This window comes from Pinus tabuliformis, chromosome 1_1 (assembly GCF_031772625.1).
Source record: "Pinus tabuliformis cultivar Carrire ecotype Pingquan chromosome 1_1, CPIR1, whole genome shotgun sequence".
In the NCBI taxonomy this organism is placed as follows: Eukaryota; Viridiplantae; Streptophyta; class Pinopsida; order Pinales; family Pinaceae; genus Pinus; species Pinus tabuliformis.
In genome coordinates this window covers 434,222,510-434,245,254 of record NC_142297.1, presented here as the reverse complement: position 1 = coordinate 434,245,254, position 22,745 = coordinate 434,222,510, and the positions used below count along the sequence as shown (strand labels likewise).

At 40.1% G+C, this 22,745-nt stretch overlaps 2 protein-coding genes across 2 annotated transcripts; both read left to right on the top strand.

Moving 5' to 3' along the window:
- Nucleotides 1-10,683: 10,683 nt before the first annotated feature.
- LOC149213579 (uncharacterized) lies at nt 10,684-14,184 on the top strand. The gene has a single exon (XM_089389075.1). It carries the CDS (start codon nt 10,684-10,686, stop codon nt 14,182-14,184), a length of 3,501 nt encoding a protein of 1,166 aa, XP_089245201.1.
- Nucleotides 14,185-15,096: 912 nt separating this feature from the next.
- LOC149213578 (disease resistance protein RPS4B-like) lies at nt 15,097-20,965 on the top strand. Its single transcript, XM_089392054.1, has 4 exons — nt 15,097-16,013; nt 16,122-17,274; nt 17,499-17,783; nt 18,668-20,965. The coding sequence occupies exons 1-4, from the start codon at nt 15,436-15,438 to the stop codon at nt 20,453-20,455; spliced, it is 3,804 nt and encodes a 1,267-aa protein (XP_089248180.1). The 5' UTR covers nt 15,097-15,435; the 3' UTR covers nt 20,456-20,965.
- Nucleotides 20,966-22,745: the final 1,780 nt, after the last annotated feature.

The following is a 22,745-nucleotide window of genomic DNA, read 5'->3' as shown; positions in this document are numbered from 1 at the left end:
AATGCAAATGAAGAACTTCTCGCCTCGGAGGTAAATGCCGTGTCGACCGACAAGGGCAAACAACTGAAGCAACCAGGGGGCAAGAAGAAAAAGAAAGGGAGGAAAAAGAAGCAGGATGAGTCATCTCCTGAAAAACCTTCTGCAAACCCTTCTGGGCAAAGGAAACCCCCTGCGGGGTGTCAGATATGCGATGAGGATCATCGGACGAGAGATTGTCCACATAAAGCTGAAGTTAAGAAACTCTTTAAGAGTTCAAAAACCTCAGCAGTATTGACTGATCTGTTTCCAAACCCAGGAACCAAACTGGTTGCTAATCAAAATGCTTCCCGATCCCAAGTGCTTATGTTGTCTATCTTAGAGCAGCAAAATGATGCTTTGACAAGGAATAAAGATTACGGGAATCCATAACTGTCAAACAACAAGGCTAATGATCAACCTAGTAGTTCGACAACAACTTTGACCAAAGTTATGCCACCCATCATTCCTGAGCTAACGATAAAGCCGCCAAAGGGAGTAGTACACAAATCGACGTTTAATCCTCGTGCCAGAGCAGCACAGCATTATAATATAGTGGAGGATCTGGCCCAATCGCCGTCCGCTATGTCGACACTTGAGGTACTGCAAAATTTCCCCTCCCAAAAGCAAGCTTTATTATCAGCAATAGGTGGGATTGACCCAATGGATTCCAATCTTGTGGCCTTTGATCATAAAGGATATGACCCTCAGTTACCAGCTCAACTAGCTTTCCTTATTCAAGTGAAAGCCCTCAACAAAACTGTTCATCGAACAATTATTGATGAGGGGGCATCTACATGTATTATGTCGATGAGTTGCTGGAAAAATTTAGGCTCACCACCCTTGTCGCGATCGTCAACAATGTTAAAAGCATTTGATGGACGATCATACACTCCATACGGGATTTTAAGTAACTTGCAAGTTGAACTAGGGGGCAAAACAGTAGAAATTGATGTTGAAGTAATCGACGGAAACCTCGATTACAACATCCTACTGGGAAGGCCCTGGATATATGCCATGGCCGCAGTTGTGTCGACCTACTTCAGGAAGATTGCATTTCCCTTTCAAGGAGGAATTACAATCGTCGACCAACAAACATTTCTCCCCAACAGTTCACAAGTTACGGGAAGCATTCCAATGATCCATGGAAGCAATCATTCGCTTCAAAATATTGGAGTAGGCCTCCTAAAATACCCTGCCTTAATGGGTACTTTTGCCCTACCGCCTCCGAGTAATCTGGCGGAAGTGGCCACAGTGGAAACCTGCAATATGAAATCTTCTATATCTAATGGATTCAGAAGATTCCTAAACATTTTGTCAGCATGGATCATCGCCATTTTAGAAATATTGTAGCAATCAATTTTCTTGGCCTGGGGGGCAAACCCAAATCAATGCTCATCGAGTGTTTGGATAGATAGGTCTAAGGAATATGGTACCTCTTCAGATCCTTGGTCGCATGTACATTCTACAGACAAAGGAATCATTCAGTCAATGATGATAGGAGAGGCACCATGGGAAGATTACCACCATCGCTCCCATCTTTCGAATTACCACGAAGATTATTCCAGCAACCTTAATCATCCTTCAGTTTTTGATTTTCTATCAAATACTGTAAATACGGTGGATTCCGAGGACGGTTCTTATCTCGTGTCGACCTCGTTAAAAAATGAAACAAGGAGTCATGAGGATAGTTCTTTTACTGTGTCAACCTCATTAAAAAATGAAACGACTCCCTTTCCAAATCGAGTCTTTGATTACGATCTCGTAAAATCAAAGTCGAGTCTTTCGAAGATCTCGAAGGTAAACCTTCATTCCAACCACCGAGTTGAATGCAATGAAGCTTGGGGGGCATGCACCTCGATTTGCGTTATTATGCTGGGGGCATGCAAACTTATCATGAGCAGTGTTACTGCAGGGTTCAAGCTCGTTAAAAAATAAACCCGCCTCGAGCATTTTAATGCGGACTTCAAGCTCGTTAAAAAATAAACATAACCAATGAGCAAGTGTTTCCCCCAGCGTTTAAGCTCATTTTAAAATAAAAAATGAACCAATTTCCGTAAATAACCATCGTGAATGTAGTACTTCAGCCTTTGAAGCCTTGGTCGTGCTCTCATCATCACCTCCACTCTGTATTGGCCGATCATTCACCTCCACTTGATTGTTTACCCCTTTTGAGGAACAGCTGCGAAGAGTGATCCTGTTAGCCATCCCTGTAACACTGTCGTGATTGGAAAATTCCAAACCTTACCTGGAATTAGCTGCTACCCGAATTTATCACTCGTTCCTCAAAGACGAGTCTCCTTTAAGCTCTTTTCAACTGACTCGTAAAATATGAAAAGATTGCCGAGCCATTGGCCTCTCCAGCTCGTTAAAGTGACCGGAAGTGCTATCCCTCCTTTAGATTTTAATATTTTTTGGACCTGAGGGATTATTACACAAAAAGATCGAGCGCTTGTTTTGTTCGGCTCGTTAAAAGTACCGAAAATTCATCCCTTCTGTATTATTTTTTACTTTTTCGGACTTAAGGGATTAGATGACGAAAAAGGATTTTTGGAGTTTCCTTTACGTCCCTCTTCAGACTCTCTAAAATTGAAAAGGACCGAGTTATCTTTGTCGTTAAACTCGTTAAAACCTAATAGCGACAAACTTGTCCATAACAGACAAGAACGAGTTTCACTATCGCTAGGCTCGTTAAAACATAGCGATGGGTTTGCCCAAAGGGAAAATTATAGAACAAGCATATGTTATCCTCCTCAAGCTTGACAAAAATAAAGAGGTACTGGTCAACAATGACTGGGGAAAAATTGGGAAGAAAACTTGAAGAAACTTTGTTGGTAGCAAGTCGCTCTTGAACATGACACTTTCACTCCGCATCCGAGTCGGGTTGGGTTGTTCCATTCACTGGTCACATCACCATGGTTCCATCACACCATCCACATTTGGGGTTAATGCTACCAATCCATCATGTCAGTGTCACCGATATGTTCAAGAGAAGTCGCTCAGAGAATTCACCTGTGTCTCACCCACTATAATACATTTTCGCTCCATTCTTTCATGACCGCCACCCTGAACTGTATATCACCAGATTTTTTCACCTCCATTAAAATCATTTGCTCTGTTCCATGTCATTGATGTGGGATTCACTAAGGCCCTCCTATGACAGATCGCTTCTTGTCGACATCAGCTCATTATCCAAGAAGTTGATCTAGGAACACCCCTTTCAGTACTTTGAAGCTTGCATGCCTCAATGGCAAGTTTCTCACTTCCGGCGACAGGTTTACATCAATGGCCTTCGACCGAAAGATTTTGCGTGGTGTTCGACGCCAAGTCCCTTATTCACACCACGTGAATTGTACTATAGTACCTTGAGGGTCATCATCATTATCGGTGATTCCTCTCGTGCCTGTTAACAACTTACATCATTGGTTGGTAATCAGGCGATGTCTTTCCATGTTCGACTCCAGAACATTTCTCACATGGATCGACTTGTACTTTGAGTGAAGATCGAACGAGATTGAAGACCCCGGATCTAGTTTCATCCATCCAGGCTGCGATATATATTCAGGAAAATAAAGACATTAAATGTACATCATTGCCACACAGATAATCATCCAACCTAAGGGATGATGGCTCTACCGGAATCATCAGTCTACACTCAGACGATTGTCTGTCCTATGTACATGAAAATGAATTTATAAAGCTGAGCATGGGAAATGCATGCCTCAGCTAGATCATGAAAATATTATGAAGATAATGTATTGTATTGTATCTTATTACAAGTCACCTTCCAGCTTGAAAAACTTCGGATGCTCATGATAAAGCATTTCACCCGACATCAAAAGATTAACGACCTCATGCTTTAGGGGGCAACTGTTATAGACATTTTTGGGCACTGCAACCCCAATCATAAATGTCCATAAACCAAGGGCTCCTAAGTCCCTAAAGGTGTTGTTCCAACCCCTAAAAGAACAAGGTCAACTGATTACAACATCTCCCAGAAGTTCTCCATGAAAAACTACTCAGAATTGGTCAAAACTGGATCATTTCACCTGCTCCATGGTCAAAGTGTGATGCATCCCACCTAATGCACATGAGAAGTGTGATGCATGTTGAAAAGCCCTTCTATGGGGTGCGATGGACGAGAATAGACAAGTGGTGGGGACAGTTTGCGAGGTGGATGATCATGGAATCTTCCAGAAACTTCTCCTGTGACACTTGCCTCTCAGAATCGCCCAAGGATGAGTAAGAGATCATCAATCTCAAAGTGGAATCAAGAACTATCAGAGAGAAGACACTAATAAAAAACCCAAAGCTGACTCACACCTCTGCAAATATCTATATATAGATCTCTCATCCCAGAGATCCAGAGGTTGGAGGCTGGAATTTTGTATCTTGTAAGGAAGTGTTGCTGGTTTCTCAGTACAATATCATAGTGTTGGGTGATCTAAGCTTGTCATGAGGTGAAGAAGGGCTTCTTGCTGAGAGGATGATGCTAGGTCAGAACAATTGGTTGTAATTCTCTTGGCTCTTTCTTGATTATCAATAAAGCTATTCAAGTTTTCCTCCATACTCTTGTATGATTTATGTTTTATGCATTTGTATGGTCAATTTACATTTGATCCTATATTGTTTATGATAATAGATCTATGTTCTTGGATAGTATTATGCTACTTTGATCAGGTGCCCTGTGAAGTTGGGTAGACAAGGAAGCGAGTAGCAAAAGATCTATCAGAAGGGAGAGGGATCGAGCAAGGAACCAAGCGCAAGATAGAGGTTGGTCTCCTTTATTCTTCTCTCATCTATTTTTCGTAAAGGAAAACGAAAGTAGTTTTAGTTTGTTTGTTTCTAAGGTAGCTACCAGCCTTAGTGGGATTAGCAGCTCTGCATAGACACTATTCCCGGTAACACCCACTGCTCCTCCTAAGGTCTTCTTGCTTTCCTTTTTCTGTGGGCACTTCGTGGCATAGTGCCCATATTCATGACAATGGAAGCATTTAATTTTTGACAAATCTTTCTTATTTCCCCCTTGGTTGGATTCTAGTTTGGTTTGAGATTTCTTCCCTTTTCCCTTCTTTCCCTTTCCAACCAATGAAAAATTTTCTTCATCCTTGCCCTTGGATGAGGTCCCATCTCTGGTATTCTACCTTATTTCCTCTTGTACCAAATCGTACCATAAGTGTTCCCAATCTCCCTCTTGTTCACTTAATCTTGATAGCTATGCCAACTCTTGGGAAGGCTTGGAAGGGCTATCCTTACCAAGTCATCCTTTGAAAAAGTAACACCAACTCCTAAAAGTTCATCACGAACTTGTGTGGACCTCCTTAGATATTGTAGGATAAAGTCATTCTTCTACGTCTCCATATTTCAATGTTTATCCTTCAGCACTAACTTTATGTGGTCACTACTATTCTAGAACAGATTTGTCAATGCCTACCACATTGCATAAGGATTTTCTTTCCCATGGAGATTGTTGGCAATGTGGTCCCATACTCCCTCCAATATTATTCTCAACACCTTGGCTACATCTTTCTTCCATTGATCAAGGTTTTGGGCATAACATTTTTTTTGGCTTTGTAACATCTCTCTTGATGTATTCTAACAATCCATTGTCATTGAATACCTCCTCCATGTGATCCTTCCATGCAATGAAATTAGAGCTGCCTTCCAAGGCATACTCTAGCCTCAGCTCGTTGAAGGTCATATTCTCAGCTCTTAAGAGATCTTGTTACACTAAACTGCAAATTCAAACCTCCTAAGAAACAAATTCGAAATTCCTGCTCTAATGTGAATCCTGCTGTGATACAAGGTATAAATTATGGTGTAGATTTGCAACTTCTCATGAATGTTTCTCAAAATCACAAGACACAAACCTACTATACTACTCTACGGAAGTTAATTCACAATTTAGAAAAAAAAAAAATCAGACATGCAATAAGAAATAAAACACATGCACACAATATTTCCCTTGGGGAAAGCAATCTGCTAAAAACTCGAATGCCTTCTTGCATCAATTTGATGAATATAGATGTATTACAATTGCTTTACTCAATTGTGCACAACTTGTAAGTGAATAACCTATCTCTCTGCTCACTGAGAAGCTCAGACCCAAACTTTGTTAATTTCTGCCTCTACTTAAGCCCCTATTTCCTTGGGCAATTAGGCCCCTATTATTTAGGAATTTTTCCAAAATGGATTGCGCAATTCCTAAGGTTGATCATTTGACTGCATGCAACGCCTGTACTCTCAAGACTAGTCTACAAATAATGTTACACCGCCTTGGAATCTCACCATAGCTAGGGAACTCGAATTGTTTACATGCATTAGTTATTTTGGGCTGATTGATCAGTTAAATAGATGATCACTGCGTTTGACTGAAGTCCCATTGTACAACTGACCTTCCACTAGTTCCTCCAATAGTTAGAACTAGTTTAACTGAAAACAACTTGAGATAATTGACTTTGATTGCTACACATTAGCAATCACACATGCTTAACTGAACTCTAACTCCTCCAACTTGAATTTATTGAGTAAAATGGGTGGCACAAGCCATGTCATACAAGTTAATTGCATCCAAGTTGTCTGCTAATGTGGAAATTCATTTTTTCTCAATTTAATTAAGGCAAAATCAAATTGAGAATTTCTTGCTGCATTTTTCAACAATCCTTCAGGTGAATTTAATCCATGTTTCCAATCCAGCACAACAATGTGCTAATAACAACAACCAACGGATATAAGTAGCATTCAAAATAAATAAAACAGTCAAAAAGCACATATTAAAACACAATTGATGGAGACCCTGAAAAGTACTCCAACTATGTTACTACCTATCCACGTCCATCGAAAGTGCCTCCACCGCTCCTCTCATGAAGCACACCTCTGTTGTCGGCCTCCATCACCCTAAATCCCATTAGTTGTTGTCGACCTCCATCGCTCTACTTCCCGAAGAACCCATCAATACGAACCCCTAATCCTTTACCTTTCTTACTTGCACCTCATATTGAAAATTTTAAGACAAAAGGTTTATTTTGTCTTAAAATTCCCCTCCATGTAGCAGTGTTGAATGCAACGACACACAAGTTGTCTCTAATCGTATCAATAGAGATCGAAGGGACAAAAGAGTAATTAATGTCTGGGAAATCTTGCCACAAAAAGTTTTCACATTCTTCAGAGTCGGCTACACCCATAAAATAAAGAGCCCAACAATTCATTGTCTTTATATAAGATAACATGAATGGAAAGTGAAATAACAAAGTTGGTATAGGCGCGATACAGTACTAGCCTGCAAGCTGACAGACTTAGGGTGCACTGTCAGAGTCAATTTTGTAGTTGTTAGATAATATTTTCTTAAATTGATATGTTTTTGTCTTAATTGTTAATTGTCTTAAATGAGTTTCTTCTTAAGTGGCCATTGTCTTAAATATAAAGTTTTCTTAAAATATTTTTGTCTCAAACTATTTTTGTCTTAAATATAAAGTTTTGTCTTAAATTTTTTTTGTCATAAATTGTTTTTGTCTTAAATTTAAAATTGCCTTTAAATATATTTGTTTTAAGTTGTTTTTCTTTTAAATATAAAATTTTGCCTTAAAATATTTTTGTGTCAAACTGTTTTTGTCTTAAATTATATATTTAAGAAAATACAATTGAATTAAATTTTAATGTAAAATAATTAAAATAAAAAGTAACTTTTTAAGACAAAATTTCTTTTGTCTTAAAAAAAAATGTCTTAAAAATAGCCTTGGTGTAATAGTGAATGCAATCAAATCCAAAGTTATAGACGATCAAATTTTCTTCATTACAATATAATTAGAGTAATGTAAGAAAGTGCTGGAAATGGTATTGTTTAAATTTTCTTCATTACAATATAATTAGAGTACTGTAAAAAATGCTTGACGAGAGAGCCGGAGCGAGAGCGCCACGTTGCGCAGGGAGCCAACCAATGTCTTCTCAACCGACCCGGGAGCCAACCATTCTTTTCCACAGCCTGTTCAGAGAACCAATCACCGTTTTTCTCAGCTGCGGTCACGAGTAGCCAATAATCTCAGCCACCAGGCATGCCAGGATCCTACCACGCCACAGCTCTTGCATGTTGAACCTTCCGCTTCGCCTGTGGACATTCATGCATGCATGCCCCCCATCTCTGCTGACGCCTGGACGGTAACGTGTCTCGCTCTGGGATCTTTCCTCACGCTTTTTAATAGTTCTATTCTCGACAGTGCGCGGTTTTTGGCCTTTCGGCCTCGCGGCCTCCTTGGCCGGCTATCCTTCCTCTTCTGAGTTTAGGGAGGTCTTCATCCGCCTGTCTTGCTATCTATCCTTTCTCTGGTCGTCACCTCTACTCCTGGTGTTTGTCTGGCGGTTGGATGGTGCTTTGCGCATGGGGTCTTCGACGCTCTCGCTCGCGGCATAAGCTTATGATTATAAGGTTAGTTTTTACCTCTGTTCCTTTTCCTAGCTAAGTCTGTGCAAGCTTTTGAATATACGTCTAAGGCTAGTTCAAATGGAATTCTGGTATTTATAGAGAGTAGTTTTCTTTGACTTCAATGGCATACTGGTTTTAACAATGGAACTTCTTTAGTTCGTTCTGTCTTAATTTTTTAACAGCTTGTAGTCTATACAGTAAGGAGTTTCGCCTGCCTTGAACCGTCATAATGTTCAAGACTTTTCTCCTCAAATTGAAGAAATCCATAGTTATCTATAAGCCATGCACTGACTTTCGTTATAGAATTGGAGAATGGTGGCGTATATTCCAGATGTATTGTTGCTGTATTGATTGTTAGGAAAACACTGCCAGTTAGGTGCCTTCACTCACTTTGCCCTGCAACATTGTTCTGAAGCCTGCAATGGCTCCCATGGGATAGCCGGGGAAGACAATCGGTTTTTTTTTTTTTTTTTTTTTTCCGGATCGGAAATTCTGTAGTCTTTCCAAGGAATGTTTTTCAAATTCCTTAGAGTAATGGTCCTGTCCTTCTTATGACGTGTTTCCTGTACTTAAGAGTACTTGCAATCTAGGAATATCCTCTCTTTGTCAAATTGACGGTTAGCTATCGTCATCATCTGGTAAAAAGCTTCCCTTGGTTTTTAGCGCCTGTCTTGTCTTTGCTTCAACATTCCCTCTGGAGTCTTCTTTGTACTGGTCCCGAGGACTGTTCCGAGCCATCCTCCTTAATTTCCCCCATCTGGCATTCATTCCATCTGGGTGTTTTGTTCAGTTTCGGATCTGGGGAGTAGATATTTCCTGTACAGTCCTATCCCAAAAATTAATTAAAGGCGCGGTCTCTTGCCAGAGTGGAGATCTTCTCTTGATTCAATGACAGGTGGGTCGGACTCATCTGCCACGGAAGCATTGATCCAAGCCACCATCCTGGCTGAAAAAGCACGTGAGGGACCCAAGGTGTCAACAGGGTGGCAAGCCACGGTGGACGATATGATCGTCAAGCCTGTTTGGCCAGAAAAGGATGGACCTTCTTCTAAAAATCCATATCTAAATACTTTTAACAAAGGGGAGGCCTCTGAAAAGGAAATGCGAGCTAATGAACAGGCCTCCCATTATACTAAATCCAGGAACCCGGATATCCGACAATCCTCCCAATCAAATCCTGTTTGTCCCGATATAAACAGATCCCCATCGTTTTTTTGCGCTCCTATCCTTGAACCTTCGGATGGAAAGGCTGTCCCTTCTCCTCCACCCATACATTTAATGGATTTTGTTGTCAGCTCTCATCCCATTATGATCTCATCTTCCTCCTCGACTCCTGATAAGAATCCTCCTCCATCTTCAAAAGGCAAAGAGCCTTGGGTCACAGCCACTCCTTTCAATTCCCCGGAGTCATCCCCTGTTAACAAATATGATAGCGACATTGACTTCTTGCTCAGCAAAAAATCCCTCGAGCTGGAGCCTCTGAAAATTCATAAGCCCATTAGCCCTGCTTCTCCTTTCATAAGTCCAAACTCCGCAAAGAATATTACAGTCAGGAAAAAACACAATGGAGGTAGTCGTCACTTTAGGGGGAGAACGATTGTTTCTGAGCATGGAGTAAGGAATTTATCCCTTATTGATGTTCCCATTCAGGACGCGACTGATCTTCAGCCTCTTAGAGCAAGTATGGCTGGTGAGCCATCCAAATGACATTTATTGTCTCCATGAATATCAGGGGTTTAGGCGCAAACCCAAAATATCTGGCACTAAAGGACATCTTCTATTCAGCTCGTCCAAAAATCATCATAATCCAAGAAACCATGCACGATAGCCAGGTCTCTATTGCTTACTTTAGGAAAATGTTCCCCTCATGGTTTATGGTTGCATCTGAGGCTCGAGGTCAATCAGGGGGGTTGGCAGTATTATGGGATCCTGTATGGATCAAGGCCAAGGCCTATAAGTGTTTTGCTGGGATTCTTATTTCGGCTTTTATCAGAGGTCAAAGTCTAAATATCAACATTCTGAACACCTACGCGCCCTATAATAACAGATCTCCTTTCTGGGAAAAATTGTTTGCCTCGGAAATTTTTGAACTTGATTCACTAATGATAGCTGGAGACTTAAATCTGACTTAAAACTCTGGCGAATATTGGGGAAAATTGATGCCTACATGGGATAACAGTAGGTCGGGAGAAGCATATATCGCTAAGAGGATTGATCGCTTCATTTTGCATGCTAGCATCATTGACAAAATGGGCATGCCCATATCATCCATAGGAAATGCCTTCACTTCTGATCACAGGCCTATCTTCCTCGGCTGGCGGGAGAAGGGGTTCAGGCTGGGTTACCCCTTTAAGTTTAATAAAATTTGGTTAGAGGACCCAGCGTTCAATGAAATCATTTCAAATTCGTGGAAGGATCTTTCGAAGTCAGACCTTTTCCCATTCATGACCTTTCGAGATAAATTGGCATCTCTGAGGAAGGTGGCAAAGGAATGGCAATACCAAAAAAGGAAAAAGGACAGACAGGCGCTTCTAGACATTCAAAAAGAGATGGACAGCATTTTAAGTGCTATGGACGCTAATGATTTTCCTCTCAGCATCAAATGCCTCATAAGAGATCTGGAAAAAAGAAAACAAAAGCTTCTGGACCAGGAGGAGGCTTCATGGAGGCTCAAAAGCAGAGCAATCTGGCTAAAGGATGGTGACCGAAACACTAGATTTTTTCATAATTTTGCAAATGCCAGGCGAGAGAAAAACACGATTTGGAGAATCAGCAATGGTAGAGGTGGCTTTTATTTTTCCCAACAGGATATCACAAACGAAGCTGTGAGATATTTTAAAAATCAATATAAAAGGAAGGAAGTAAGTGATTTTCAGGATACCCTCTGGGGTATCGAACTGGCCCCATTAATGTTTGATGATGCAAAGAATGAAAGCTTTTTCCAGCCGATCTCTGAAGAGGAACTTCTAAGTGTCATCAAAGCTTTTAAAAAAGATAAAAGCCCTGGGCCAGATGGCTGGCCCATAGAGTTTTTCTCTCATTTTTTTGACATCTTCAAAAGTGACCTGTTGAGGATGGCGGAGGCATCTCGGATGTCCGGAAGTATACACAACATCATCTCTTCTACTCTGATTGCCCTAATTCCTAAAAGGGCAGAGGCAGATTCCTTCCAAGATTTCAGACCAATATCATTATGCAATATCTTGTTCAAAATTATCTCCAAAATTATTGCGGAGAGATTGAAATCTACTCTGGCCTCCTTCATTTCAAAGGACCAACATGCTTTCTTAAAAGGGCGCAACATCTTGGATGCAGTTGCCATTACACAGGAAAGTCTGTTTTCAATGATATCTAGAAAGACGGATGCGGCCATTCTAAAAATAGACTTGCAGAAGGCCTACGACTGCTTGGATTGGGGATTCTTGAGATGTTTATTGGCAAAGATTGGTTTAAAATCTCATTCCATCAATTGGGTTATGTCATGCGTAGAGAATGTTCGTTACTCAGTCATTATTAATGGAATGCCTTCTCCTTTCTTCTCAGCAGAAAGAGGTCTTCGTCAGGGGTGTCCCCTTTCTCCTCTTTTATTTATTCTGGCGATGAACTCTCTCAGTCTTCAGATTAACAAAGCAGTTGATGAAAAGAGGTGCAGGCTGGTTAGGATATGCAGGGACATCTATTTATCTCACAACCTTTTTGTTGATGATATTCTCATCTTCGCCATGCTGTGCAGAGCTTCCTGGATTTGCCTCAATGAAATTCTTGATAGATTCCAGAAAGCTACTGGTTTAGTTATCAACAAAGCAAAATCCACCCTTTTTCATAATGATACAAGCATGGCAATGGTGACCTGGATTGCTGAGTTGCTTGGTATTGCTCCGAGTCCACTCAAAGACGGGCTGAAATACTTGGGTTTTCAACTAAAGGCTAAGGGCTACTCAAAAGCGGACTGGCAATGGTTATTAGAAAGATTCTATAAAAAGATATCAGGCTGGGAGTTTAAGTCTCTCTCTCTGGCAGGCAGACTTGTTCTTACTCAGGCAGTCTTAGCGCAATTAGCGGTTTATTGGGCTCATATCTTCTTCCTTCCAGCAAGCATCATCAATAAAATGAACAGACTGTCGGCAAATTTTTTATGGGGTGGAAAATCAAATCAGAGTAAAATTCATTTATCGAAGCTGGACAAAATCTCTATGCCTAAGAAGCTAGGTGGCTGGGGCTTGCTCGATATGCGATCTTTTGGGAGAGCGCTTTTATGCAAATCACTGTGGAGAGGCATTTTTGGTGATGGTCTGTGGAGCCTTTTTATCAGAAAGAAATACATGCAAGATAAAGACCTGGAATTTTGGTACAGAAGGGGATCTATTGGAACCAGGCAAGGTTCTGCCATTTGGCTCAGCCTCAGAAAAGTCCAGCAATACTTTCTGCAGAACTTGAGATGGAATCTCTTCTCTGGCTCCCGAATCTTAATCGGCATCGACTCCATAGTGAGTGGCCGAGTCGGCATGTTTTTTCCTGAAAACCTATTATCTTTCCTTCACAAGAATGGTTGCTTTACTTGGGATAAATTGATCTCATCCTGGAGCGGTCCCATACCATTATGGAAAGACGGCCTCGATCTTCACCTGCCAGGTCCGCTGCTTCCGGTGTGGAACTCAGTAAAAGAAGCTTTGTGTAGCCTGGGTATTCATCGTTCTGGATCCAAAGACCATCTCATATGGACCGTTCCAAATGCAAAGATGCCTGTTCGTGTAAAAGACATTTATGTCGACATGATTTCTTCAAAAGCTCCAGGCTCCAGCCCTCTTTATCCCTCGTGCCTATGGAAATCGGGGTGCCCTCTCAAAATGATTCTCTTCTCGTGGCTGGTCTTTAACAACAGAAATCTATCATGGGAGAACTTGAGGAAGAGAAGCTGGCATGGGCCGAGCAGATGCGCTATGTGTGAAGCTGCGGAGGAATCTAATCTCCATATGTTCTTCCAATGCAACTCTTCACTTCAGATCTGGTATGAACTATCTCTGTTTTATGGTTTTCCTCACGTTGTTTTTGCTTCAGTACAGGTTGCCTTTCAATGGTGGAGCGAGCAAAAGCACTCTTGGCGATCTCTGTTTATTATTGCCTGTTGGTGTTTATGGAAATGGAGGAATGCCAAGATCTTCCAAGAGTCAAAGGAGCCTCTTAAATCAATTCTGCAGCGTATAATGGCCTTTCAAGACTCGATGCCTTTGAAAAAAGTCAAGATGAAAAAGGATTGCAAAAATGTGCCGGATGACATTTCCATTGCTGCTCCCTGTGCTTTCTTTGATGGGGCTGAGCAGAATAACATTTGTGGTTGTGGAGTCCATATTATTATGGACGACAAGTTGCAATACTTTCTATCCTGGAATGGAGGGTTTGGCTCAAACAGCATGGCCGAGGCTAGGGCTCTTGCAGGTCTGCTGGCCTTCTGCGTATTTTTTGATATCCAAAGCATTTCAATTTATGGTGATTCGAAATCAATGATTGATCATGTTAGCGGAGAATGCCACATCAGCTGTCCTCATCTGTCTGGATGGTTAAACAGAATCATGTATTTTTGGAGCAATATGAAACAACGCTCAATTCACCATATCCCTCGCTCCCTTAATGATCAAGCTGACCATCTGTCGAAGAAGGGTCTTTCAATGGAGCCGGGTTCTTGGTCTTTGATGATCTCTGATGATGATTATTCTTGTCTCATCCAGGATTTCTTCATCCCGGGAATTTGATCCTTTTTTCTCATCCATCTGTTTTTCCTGTTTTGCATACAGTTTCCTTTTGTTATATATGTTTATGACAACTGCTGTACAGATTTTGATACCTTTCGGGATCCTATGTCTGTTAAATTTTGATCCATATTCATGCATATGCATGCAAGGTGTCTGATCCTTGCCACATCTTATGTACTTTTTATATTGTCTCAATATAACTCTATGAAGATTTTTCTCTCTGAAAAAAAAATGTAAAAAATGCTAGAAATGACATTGTTTAAGTTTCTCCATTTTCTTCATTACAATATAATTAAAATAATGTAGGAAAGTGCTGGAAATGATCTTGTCGTTTAAGACTTGTAACGCCCCTAGCCGGCCTAGGCAATTATAGCGCTAAAGTTGTCGATGGATATTTACCATATATACACGAATAAAACTATAACTTAAAATTAAAATTTATTTTGAAACATTATTTTGTGCTAGTTTAAAAAATGATTTTTTATTTTTTTTCAATATTATTTTTTCTTTACACAATAAACAAAAACCAAATAGTTACAATACACCTAAAAAACAATCAGATAATGACAACATACCCTTCTTAAAAAAAATTAATCAACTACCCTTTTCGGTGTTCACTGTAAATTACTCATGGCCAACTATTTACGGACCTCCTAGTGGATTGCGATTTGACAATAGAATCAAACATTTGAAAGCTGCCATAAAATTAAATGCCCACTGTTTTGAAATGTGAATGCAGAAAGCCTTCGTCTGACACAAGCAACCCGAGACAGAGCATCAGAGGTTTCGTAACGAAAGCAACTAAGGGCACTAGTCATGTGCAAACGCGTAATATGCTGACGGTGACAACACGGACAAGATGCGCCCACAACCAACGTTTTTTCCAATGCGCACGCTGATTGGTATTAGGTACCAGTGCACCACATCAAAGCTTTGGATTCCCAAGGCTGAAATTAGGGTTTCGAATCAAAATAGTGAAGATATAATTTTGCTCCTGCTTTACTGAACAAATTAGAAGGGTAAACTAGCGACTTAACCAAATTGAAGTGATTACATTTTTCTTTCAAGCAACTGGTACAGAGAGACCTGAACCTCCTGGAAGCGACTCAGAGAGTAGCAGAACCTGCTGGTAACTTGGAAGTACCTGGCAGCCATTTTACACTCGTGAGGTCCATAATACTGGGGTTGTAATTTTCGATCTCTGCAAAAAACATTTCATCTTTATATCTTTTTATTATTGTTTATCTATCCATGGCAAACCTTAACTTCACACAGGCTCCTCATCATACATCCTTACCATCCTCTTCCACCTGCTCTGCATTTCCCTCGTATGCCAACAGCTATCCTTATGATGTGTTTATCAACCACCGCGGGCCAGATACCAAGTCATCCATCGCTAGCGATCTCCACTCTACCCTTACTGCACATCAATTGCGAGTCTTTCTGGACAAGGAGATGGAGAAGGGAGACTTCTTCGCGTCTCAAATAGCGAACGCTATTCGGACAGCCTCCGTCCATCTGGCAATTTTCTCTCCTCATTATGCCGAATCAGAGTGGTGTCTAAATGAGCTCCTACTTATGTTGGAGACGATGGAGACAGGCCAGTCAACCATCATTCCAATCTTCTACCGTGTGAAGGTTGCAGATCTTAGGTGGAAAAAAGGAATGTATGCTGAAGCGCTGAAGGTTCTCCAGAACAAGAAATCAATCGACTCTCAAACGCAGCAAGAGAGGCCGCGTTACGACTCCAACACCATTCAAAAATGGAGAAACGCTCTTTCTTATGTTTCATATATATACGGTTTTGAACTGGAGCAGGAGAATAATGGGTATGAACCCCAGCTCTTCAAATTTCTCTTGATACTTCTATTATCTTTAGAGTTTGTTGGATTGATTGTAGATAATACATTATTAATTTTGTTGTGAAATTTATTCAGGGACAAGAAGCCGATTCTCAATGAGATCGTGCAGCTAGTTTTGCAAAAGGTTAAAAAAATATTATTCAGGGACAAGAATCCGATTCTAGATGAGATCGTGCAGCTAGTATTGCAAAAGGTTAAAAAACCAGCTCTGGAAGTGTCCAAATATCCAATAGGTTTGGATCAAAAAGTAAAAGAATTTGAAGAGTTATTGAAGCAGCAGCAAAGTGGGGTAATTAGAGTTATAGGAGTTGTGGGGTTTGGTGGGATTGGCAAAACCACATTAGCTAAAGAAATCTTTAACCGTGAACGATCAAATTACAGGCAATCTTGCTTTTTATTTGACATCAGAGAAAATTCTTTAACTACCTTTCAGAGTGACCTTATGAAGGACTTGACTCAACTGGATGAGCAAATACGCAGCCCTGAGGAAGGTAAAGGAAAGCTCAGACGGAATCTCTCATCCAAACAAGCCCTCATTATTTTAGATAATGTGGATCATCCTTCGCAGCTGAATGCGTTACTCTTACCAGCTAGGGATGCCCTTCATCCCAGTAGCTTAATCATAGTTACTTCTCGGGATAAGCAAGTTCTTATAAACAAAGATATCAAAGAATCCTCCATTTATATGTTAAAATGTCTCAATGAACAACACTCAAGAGAACTCTTCTGCCTACATGCCTTCGGGCAACCGCAACCAGTTGCAGGATTCGAGGAATTGGTTCAAAAGTTTTCTGTTGCGTGCCAAGGATTGCCGTTATCTCTCACAGTGCTAGGAGAACATCTGAGTGGAATAAACGATTTGATTTATTGGACAGCCGAATTGGACAAAATCTCTAAAATACTACCAGAAGATGTACAGAACAGACTGAGAATTAGCTATGACGGTCTTGATATACATCAGAAGCAAATATTCTTAGACATCGCCTGCTTCTTCATAGGAGAAGACAGGGAAACTGCTATACGAGTATGGGACGGATCGGAGTGGGGAGGATATCAGGGGATCTGGATCTTGCAGAGCCGGTGTCTGGTGGAGGTGGACCGCAAGAACCGTATAAGAATGCACGATCACCTGAGAGACCTTGGCAGAGATATTGCAAAGAACGAAACTCCCCATCGGCTTTGGCGCCCAACTCATAACCTTCTTCATTGTCTACAGGATCAATCACCGGTAGGTATTTTGAAGCTTTAAATTGACTTTCAAAGGAGCAAATTCCCAATATTGTATCTTCTGAATTCTTAGATTTTTGAAGGATATCGGCATTGTTCTTAATACTTTCTGAGGAACAATTATGCTTTTTGAAGTTTTAGATTAACTTTCAATTGTATCTTCTGATTTCTCAAATTTTTAAAGATATCGACATTGTTTCTAATACTTTTTGAGGAGACATTTAGGTGCGTGGAATTCACTTGGTTGAACAAAGATCTACCCCTCCTTTCGAAAACCCAGTGGAGCTGGGCAACCATTTCCTGGGGATGAGGATGTTGGAGCTGCTTAGGGCTGAAGGTGATTGTCTAAAAATCATATTTAGCAGCGTCCAGTCAAGACATCTCATATGGCTCAGATGGTATCGATGTCCATACTCTTGCCTGCCTTTCTGGATTCGCAGGGATAATTTAAGGGTATTACATGTAGATGGGAGCAAATTGAAAACAGTATGGGGAGAAAGTAATTTTGAGGTAAATTGTCAAACTTCTCTTACTTTGGAATTAAAGCATTTGAAGATTATTATTTTTTTAAGAAAATAAATTGGAAATACTGATAGATTGCAATTCTTTTTTATAAGTTTTGGGATGTAGTTTAATTTCTCTAAAAACAATTCCCCTCTTTAATTTCATGAGATTTAAACCTGTAGTCGGGAAGAAACTAAATCCCAAGTGAATCAATTAATCTACACATTATAGTAATGTGTAAATGGTTCTTGAGTGCATAGTTAGACGGTTGGGGCAGTCGGCTTTCTCGCACCCGTTCCCAATAGTGACGCTGCTTTTACAGTTTATGTTGTAATATTGAGATTGTATATTGGTTGATGTGTTTGATGTGATGGTTTGATCTGACGAAAATTGTATATATTGTACCGGACCTAATACAGCTTCTGCAGGGGACCAGCCCCGATTTTGAAAAAATCTAATATATATTTTTCGATCATCAAATATTTTTTTGATGAATTCAAAAAAATATGGTTTAAAATGTTTTCACTGTTTGGATAGGATAATACCATTTTTTTTATTGATGTCTGTTACAAATAAAGATCTATCCTGATTAAACCTACATTCAATCAGTTTTATAACTATATTTCAAAATTAAACAATGTATATTTATTAATTTATTTTAATCTTAAAATTGTAATATTTCAGTTTTTCAATATATATAATTTAATATTATTTTTCCGTTATAATTAAAAAATAAAGCTATTTGAAACCTGCATACATTGCTTTGACGATTTTTTATTTATTTATTTTTAAATAAAAGAATAATGTTTGACCTGCCTTTAGAATTTGATCCAATTGCTACACGAGACATACAAGTCGTTAACATCACTTTGGAAATGTGAAAATTGCAGGAAGCTGTGGAGTTGAGGGAGTTGCATATAAATGCTCCTCTCTTAAAGATTCCAAACTCCATAAAGAAGCTGAAGTATTTGGAGAAGATTGTTCTGGAACATGGAGAGCTGAAAACTTTCCCAAATGAATTCTGTCATCTCCAGTCCTTGAAGCACCTAGAGTTGAGGAGCTGTTCTATAGAGTCGCTGCCAGATTGTTTTGGGAAGTTGCAAAACCTCCAACATATTGAGTTACACAGTTGCTGCAATTTGAAGCTGCTTCCCAATTCCTTTGGGACTTTGATGCGACTTGAATATTTGTCGTTGCAACATTGTGGCCAGTTGACTATATCCCGTGAATGTTTTGGAAAGATAAGCACACTTGAACGCTTATATCTCTCATATTGTTTGAGTATTGAAGATTTGCCTCAGGTAGCAAATAACAGGTTATTGAGAGAAGTAATTTTATTGGGCACAAGCTTAACAAAACTACCAGATGATATTGGAAATCTAATTAATCTAAGAGTTCTGCATTTAGAGAGTAACAGTGAAATGTTGGAAAAGCTGCCAGATTCTCTCTCTAACCTAAGAAACTTAGAGCAATTGATCCTTGAAAATTGCAGGGGTCTGACATGTTTGCCCAATTCCATTGGTAAGCTACAGAGCTTACAGAATCTGAGGGTATTAAATTGCTTCCAATTGAAGGGTTTGCCCGGTTCCATCGGACGGTTGAATCGGTTGAAAAATTTGGAAATAAAGACTGCAGGTGTAGATTACTTAGCATTACCGCCACGTGTCCCTCAGAAAAATAATTCCCCTGTCAGTTGCATGATTGTGCTCGAGGAATTGAAACTGTTTGACATAAAAATATCAAAGGTATCATTTCCCAAAGACGTTTGCCCTAACCTTCAACGTCTCGAAATCCGTCAATGTGAAAGACTGGTGGAGGTTGGAGCATTGCCAACAACACTACTGTCGCTAAAGTTGAAGAAATGTTATGCACTGAAGAAAATGAGAGGGCAGAAGAACCTAGGGTTTGACGGAGCAGAGGAGCTGCCAGGTGTCCAAACGTCGATATGTTCAGATGAGGGTATCGTTAACTGTCCGGAGAGCACAGAGGGCTTGGCACAGTTGACAAAACTTGAAGTGCTAGAGGTGGAGGACTGTTGTGAGTTAGAAGAACTACCAGGTCTCGAAAATTTGACCTCGTTACGGGACCTTTATGCCAGTGGGTGTGGGAAACTGCAGTGGCTGCCAAGTCTTGAAAGGTTGGTATCTTTGGAGACGTTGGTCACTTCGGCCTGTGTGAAGCTGAAAAGCATAGTGGGGTTGGCGCAGCTGTCAAATCTTACAGTAGTAAACGTAGTTGACTGCTGGGATTTAGAAGAGCTTCCAGGCATTAAACATTTGAAGTCGTTGAGGTACCTTTATGCCACCAGGTGTGGGAAACTGCAGAGCATAGAGGGGTTGGGGCAGTTGACAGAACTTCGACTGCTAGACGTGGAAGGCTGCTGCGAGTTACGAGAACTTCCAAGTCTCCAACATTTGGCCTCGTTGAGGAAGCTTGTTGCCATAGGGTGTGGGAAACTGCAGAGCATAAGGGGTTTGGCACCGTTGACAGATCTTGAAGAGCTAAACGTGGAACACTGCTGTAACTTAGAAGTACTGGAGGGTTTCGGATATTTGAAATCGTTGAAGATGCTAAATATACAGCATTGCAGTAAACTCCGCGTCGGTGGCGCAGAAGTAAAGAAAGCTGCCGCATTTAATCTTCTGATGCAAGAATGGAGCAAGGGCAGCAGGGGCTGAGATTGCAATGAGAGTACTTCACAGTTACAGTGCTGGTCTTTGACCTCCGCTCGCTTGCTGCACATTGTGTCGTTGACGGTATACTTTAGAGGTTAATTGGTATGTGGTTCCATGGTGTAATGATGTATGTACCAGAAATGCAGAAATGCTTTTATTAGAATTATCATTTTTATATCCTTTTTTAGTCCTTGCCATAGTCAGCACGGATTATTCAAATCTGAGCCTTGGCAGAATAATGATTTCTTTAACCAAACTTTTATTAATGCATTTTTCGCTGGGGGCTATTGAACATTGAAAGCCCTCATTCTTAACCTATCAGTGAATTTGAGGTCTTATTTGGCATATTTTTTCGAGGTGAAGAGGTTTATAACATAGGAACCTAAGGCATTTCAATTTCAGAATTGCTGTCAATCTGGACTAATGCTCAGGTTCTTCTGTACATGTGGCTTCACTGACTTTGGCCACAATCTTCTGAACCCTGGTACACGCGCCTTCTTGTCTGTTCTACTATTACGCTGCTTCACACGTTTTACATTGAATAAAAAATGGTACTATTCTTTGTTAGAATTTTTTTTTGTCAGAACTTCTTTTTTACTGATATTATCAGTAATCAGTAATTACTTCAAGCATATCAGTAAGAAATTAGTTTTTCAAGTATTAGTATATGTTACTAGGATATTAGTAACCAATCTGTATTAATAGGCTGTTTTTGAAAACATATTAAGAAAACAGTTACCTCATGTTGTAATTTGTTGTTGCTGGTGAACATCTAGATTCAGACAAACTAGAACAACTATTGGTGCTAATACTATGTGACTCTTCTGAGCATGCTTCAATGTACATAACTATATGAAATAAAACAGAGCATTTCAATTTCAGTGACACTGGCTGTAAGCGAGCATTTCAATTTCAGTGACACTCACTGTAAGCTCAATACAGAAGTTTTATAGCCAAGAGCTTTCCAACTTTAATATAAGTAATATTGAACTAAATTGGAATGTATACAGTACACAAGGAATCAAAGTCACCTTTGTGACTCAGATTTGAGCTTTTTAATAACTGCTTGTTCATCAGCGTCTATATTTTTGCCCTCTCTTTGCACCTCAAGAGGAACAACCAACCTTAATTGATGGGAGGATACCATTCCAACCTACAAGAATAAAGAGACAAAAACAACACTTGTTGACTATACTTACGATAGAGGGTAAGGTATAATTATAACAGGAAAACTTGAATCTTGTACCAGAACCTTAACTTCAAATTCCTTGAGTACTTCGCAGCATTAATTGTGATGATTTCCTGAAAATTGTTCATTGTTTTGTGATCCATTACTTATTACAACTTCCCTTCATGGAGGAATCACATAATTGAATCTTTTTGGCTACATTGTCACTGAAACTTTTGTACTAGGCTATGCCACGATCAATTTATAGACTAACCAATAAATTACGCAAACATTATTCAACGGAGTTTCTTGGGTTTGAACAGAGAATCTTGGCTTAATGAAGTTCATAAGAACTTCAATATGCTATTCCTCAATCACCTTTTACTCACCTTGCTACAACTCCTCCAACGGATCCTCATCGACGCAATCCCCAAGTACACTTGCTCTAGCGATTTAAGGATGAGAAAGTCACTCAGAGGTTGTGGAACACTCTACAGAAGCTTAGGGATATTGGGGATGATGGAGAAAATAATTCACATTCATTGGCACTAAGGAAGAGCCATAGGCGAACCCGGGAGCTAGTCAATTCAGTATGTGCCAGATCGGTGAGAATTTCTGGTGCTAGTTGGGCTGCTAAGTGAGAAAGATGAAATGGGCTATGTTACGACTGAGCAGAACAAAGAACAAATGCTCGACTTTGCCAGGAGTAAAAATAAGACCAACGCCATTTTTAAATGACACTTGCAATGCATGCAAATGTGTTGGCATGTTGCAATATGGACGATAATTAAAACTTAGGTCGAGAGTTTTGAACAACGTTTAATTTCACTAAGCATTATAATTTTTATTTTTGGCGAGGTGTCTATCTTAAGAACTCGGTGTAAATGTAATGTAAGGTTAATTTTAATAACATGTACCTCTCGTCTGCCAATGAGCATGGAAGCACCGACACATATCGGGTTAATGGTTTTTATCAGGATTCAGGCCATAGTTCTTCCAAGTCATGGCTTATATAGCTACTCGGGCGAGGGAGAATATTTTTGAACCGTCATCCTGGCACGGTGAAGAATGCAGATTCCTGTTTTGCTTCACAGTAGTCTCGCGCTTTCCCAAACTACAAGGTAG

What these genes read in the sequence shown, in the direction of transcription:
- LOC149213579 (XM_089389075.1), top strand. Translation starts at nt 10,684, where the DNA reads ATGGGCATGCCCATATCATCCATAGGAAATGCCTTCACTTCTGATCAC.
- LOC149213578 (XM_089392054.1), top strand. Translation starts at nt 15,436, where the DNA reads ATGGCAAACCTTAACTTCACACAGGCTCCTCATCATACATCCTTACCA. An exon ending in CTGGAGCAGGAGAATAATGG is followed by an intron (nt 16,014 to 16,121) that starts GTATGAACCCCA and finishes AAATTTATTCAG; the next exon opens with GGACAAGAAGCCGATTCTCA. An exon ending in GTCTACAGGATCAATCACCG is followed by an intron (nt 17,275 to 17,498) that starts GTAGGTATTTTG and finishes GGAGACATTTAG; the next exon opens with GTGCGTGGAATTCACTTGGT.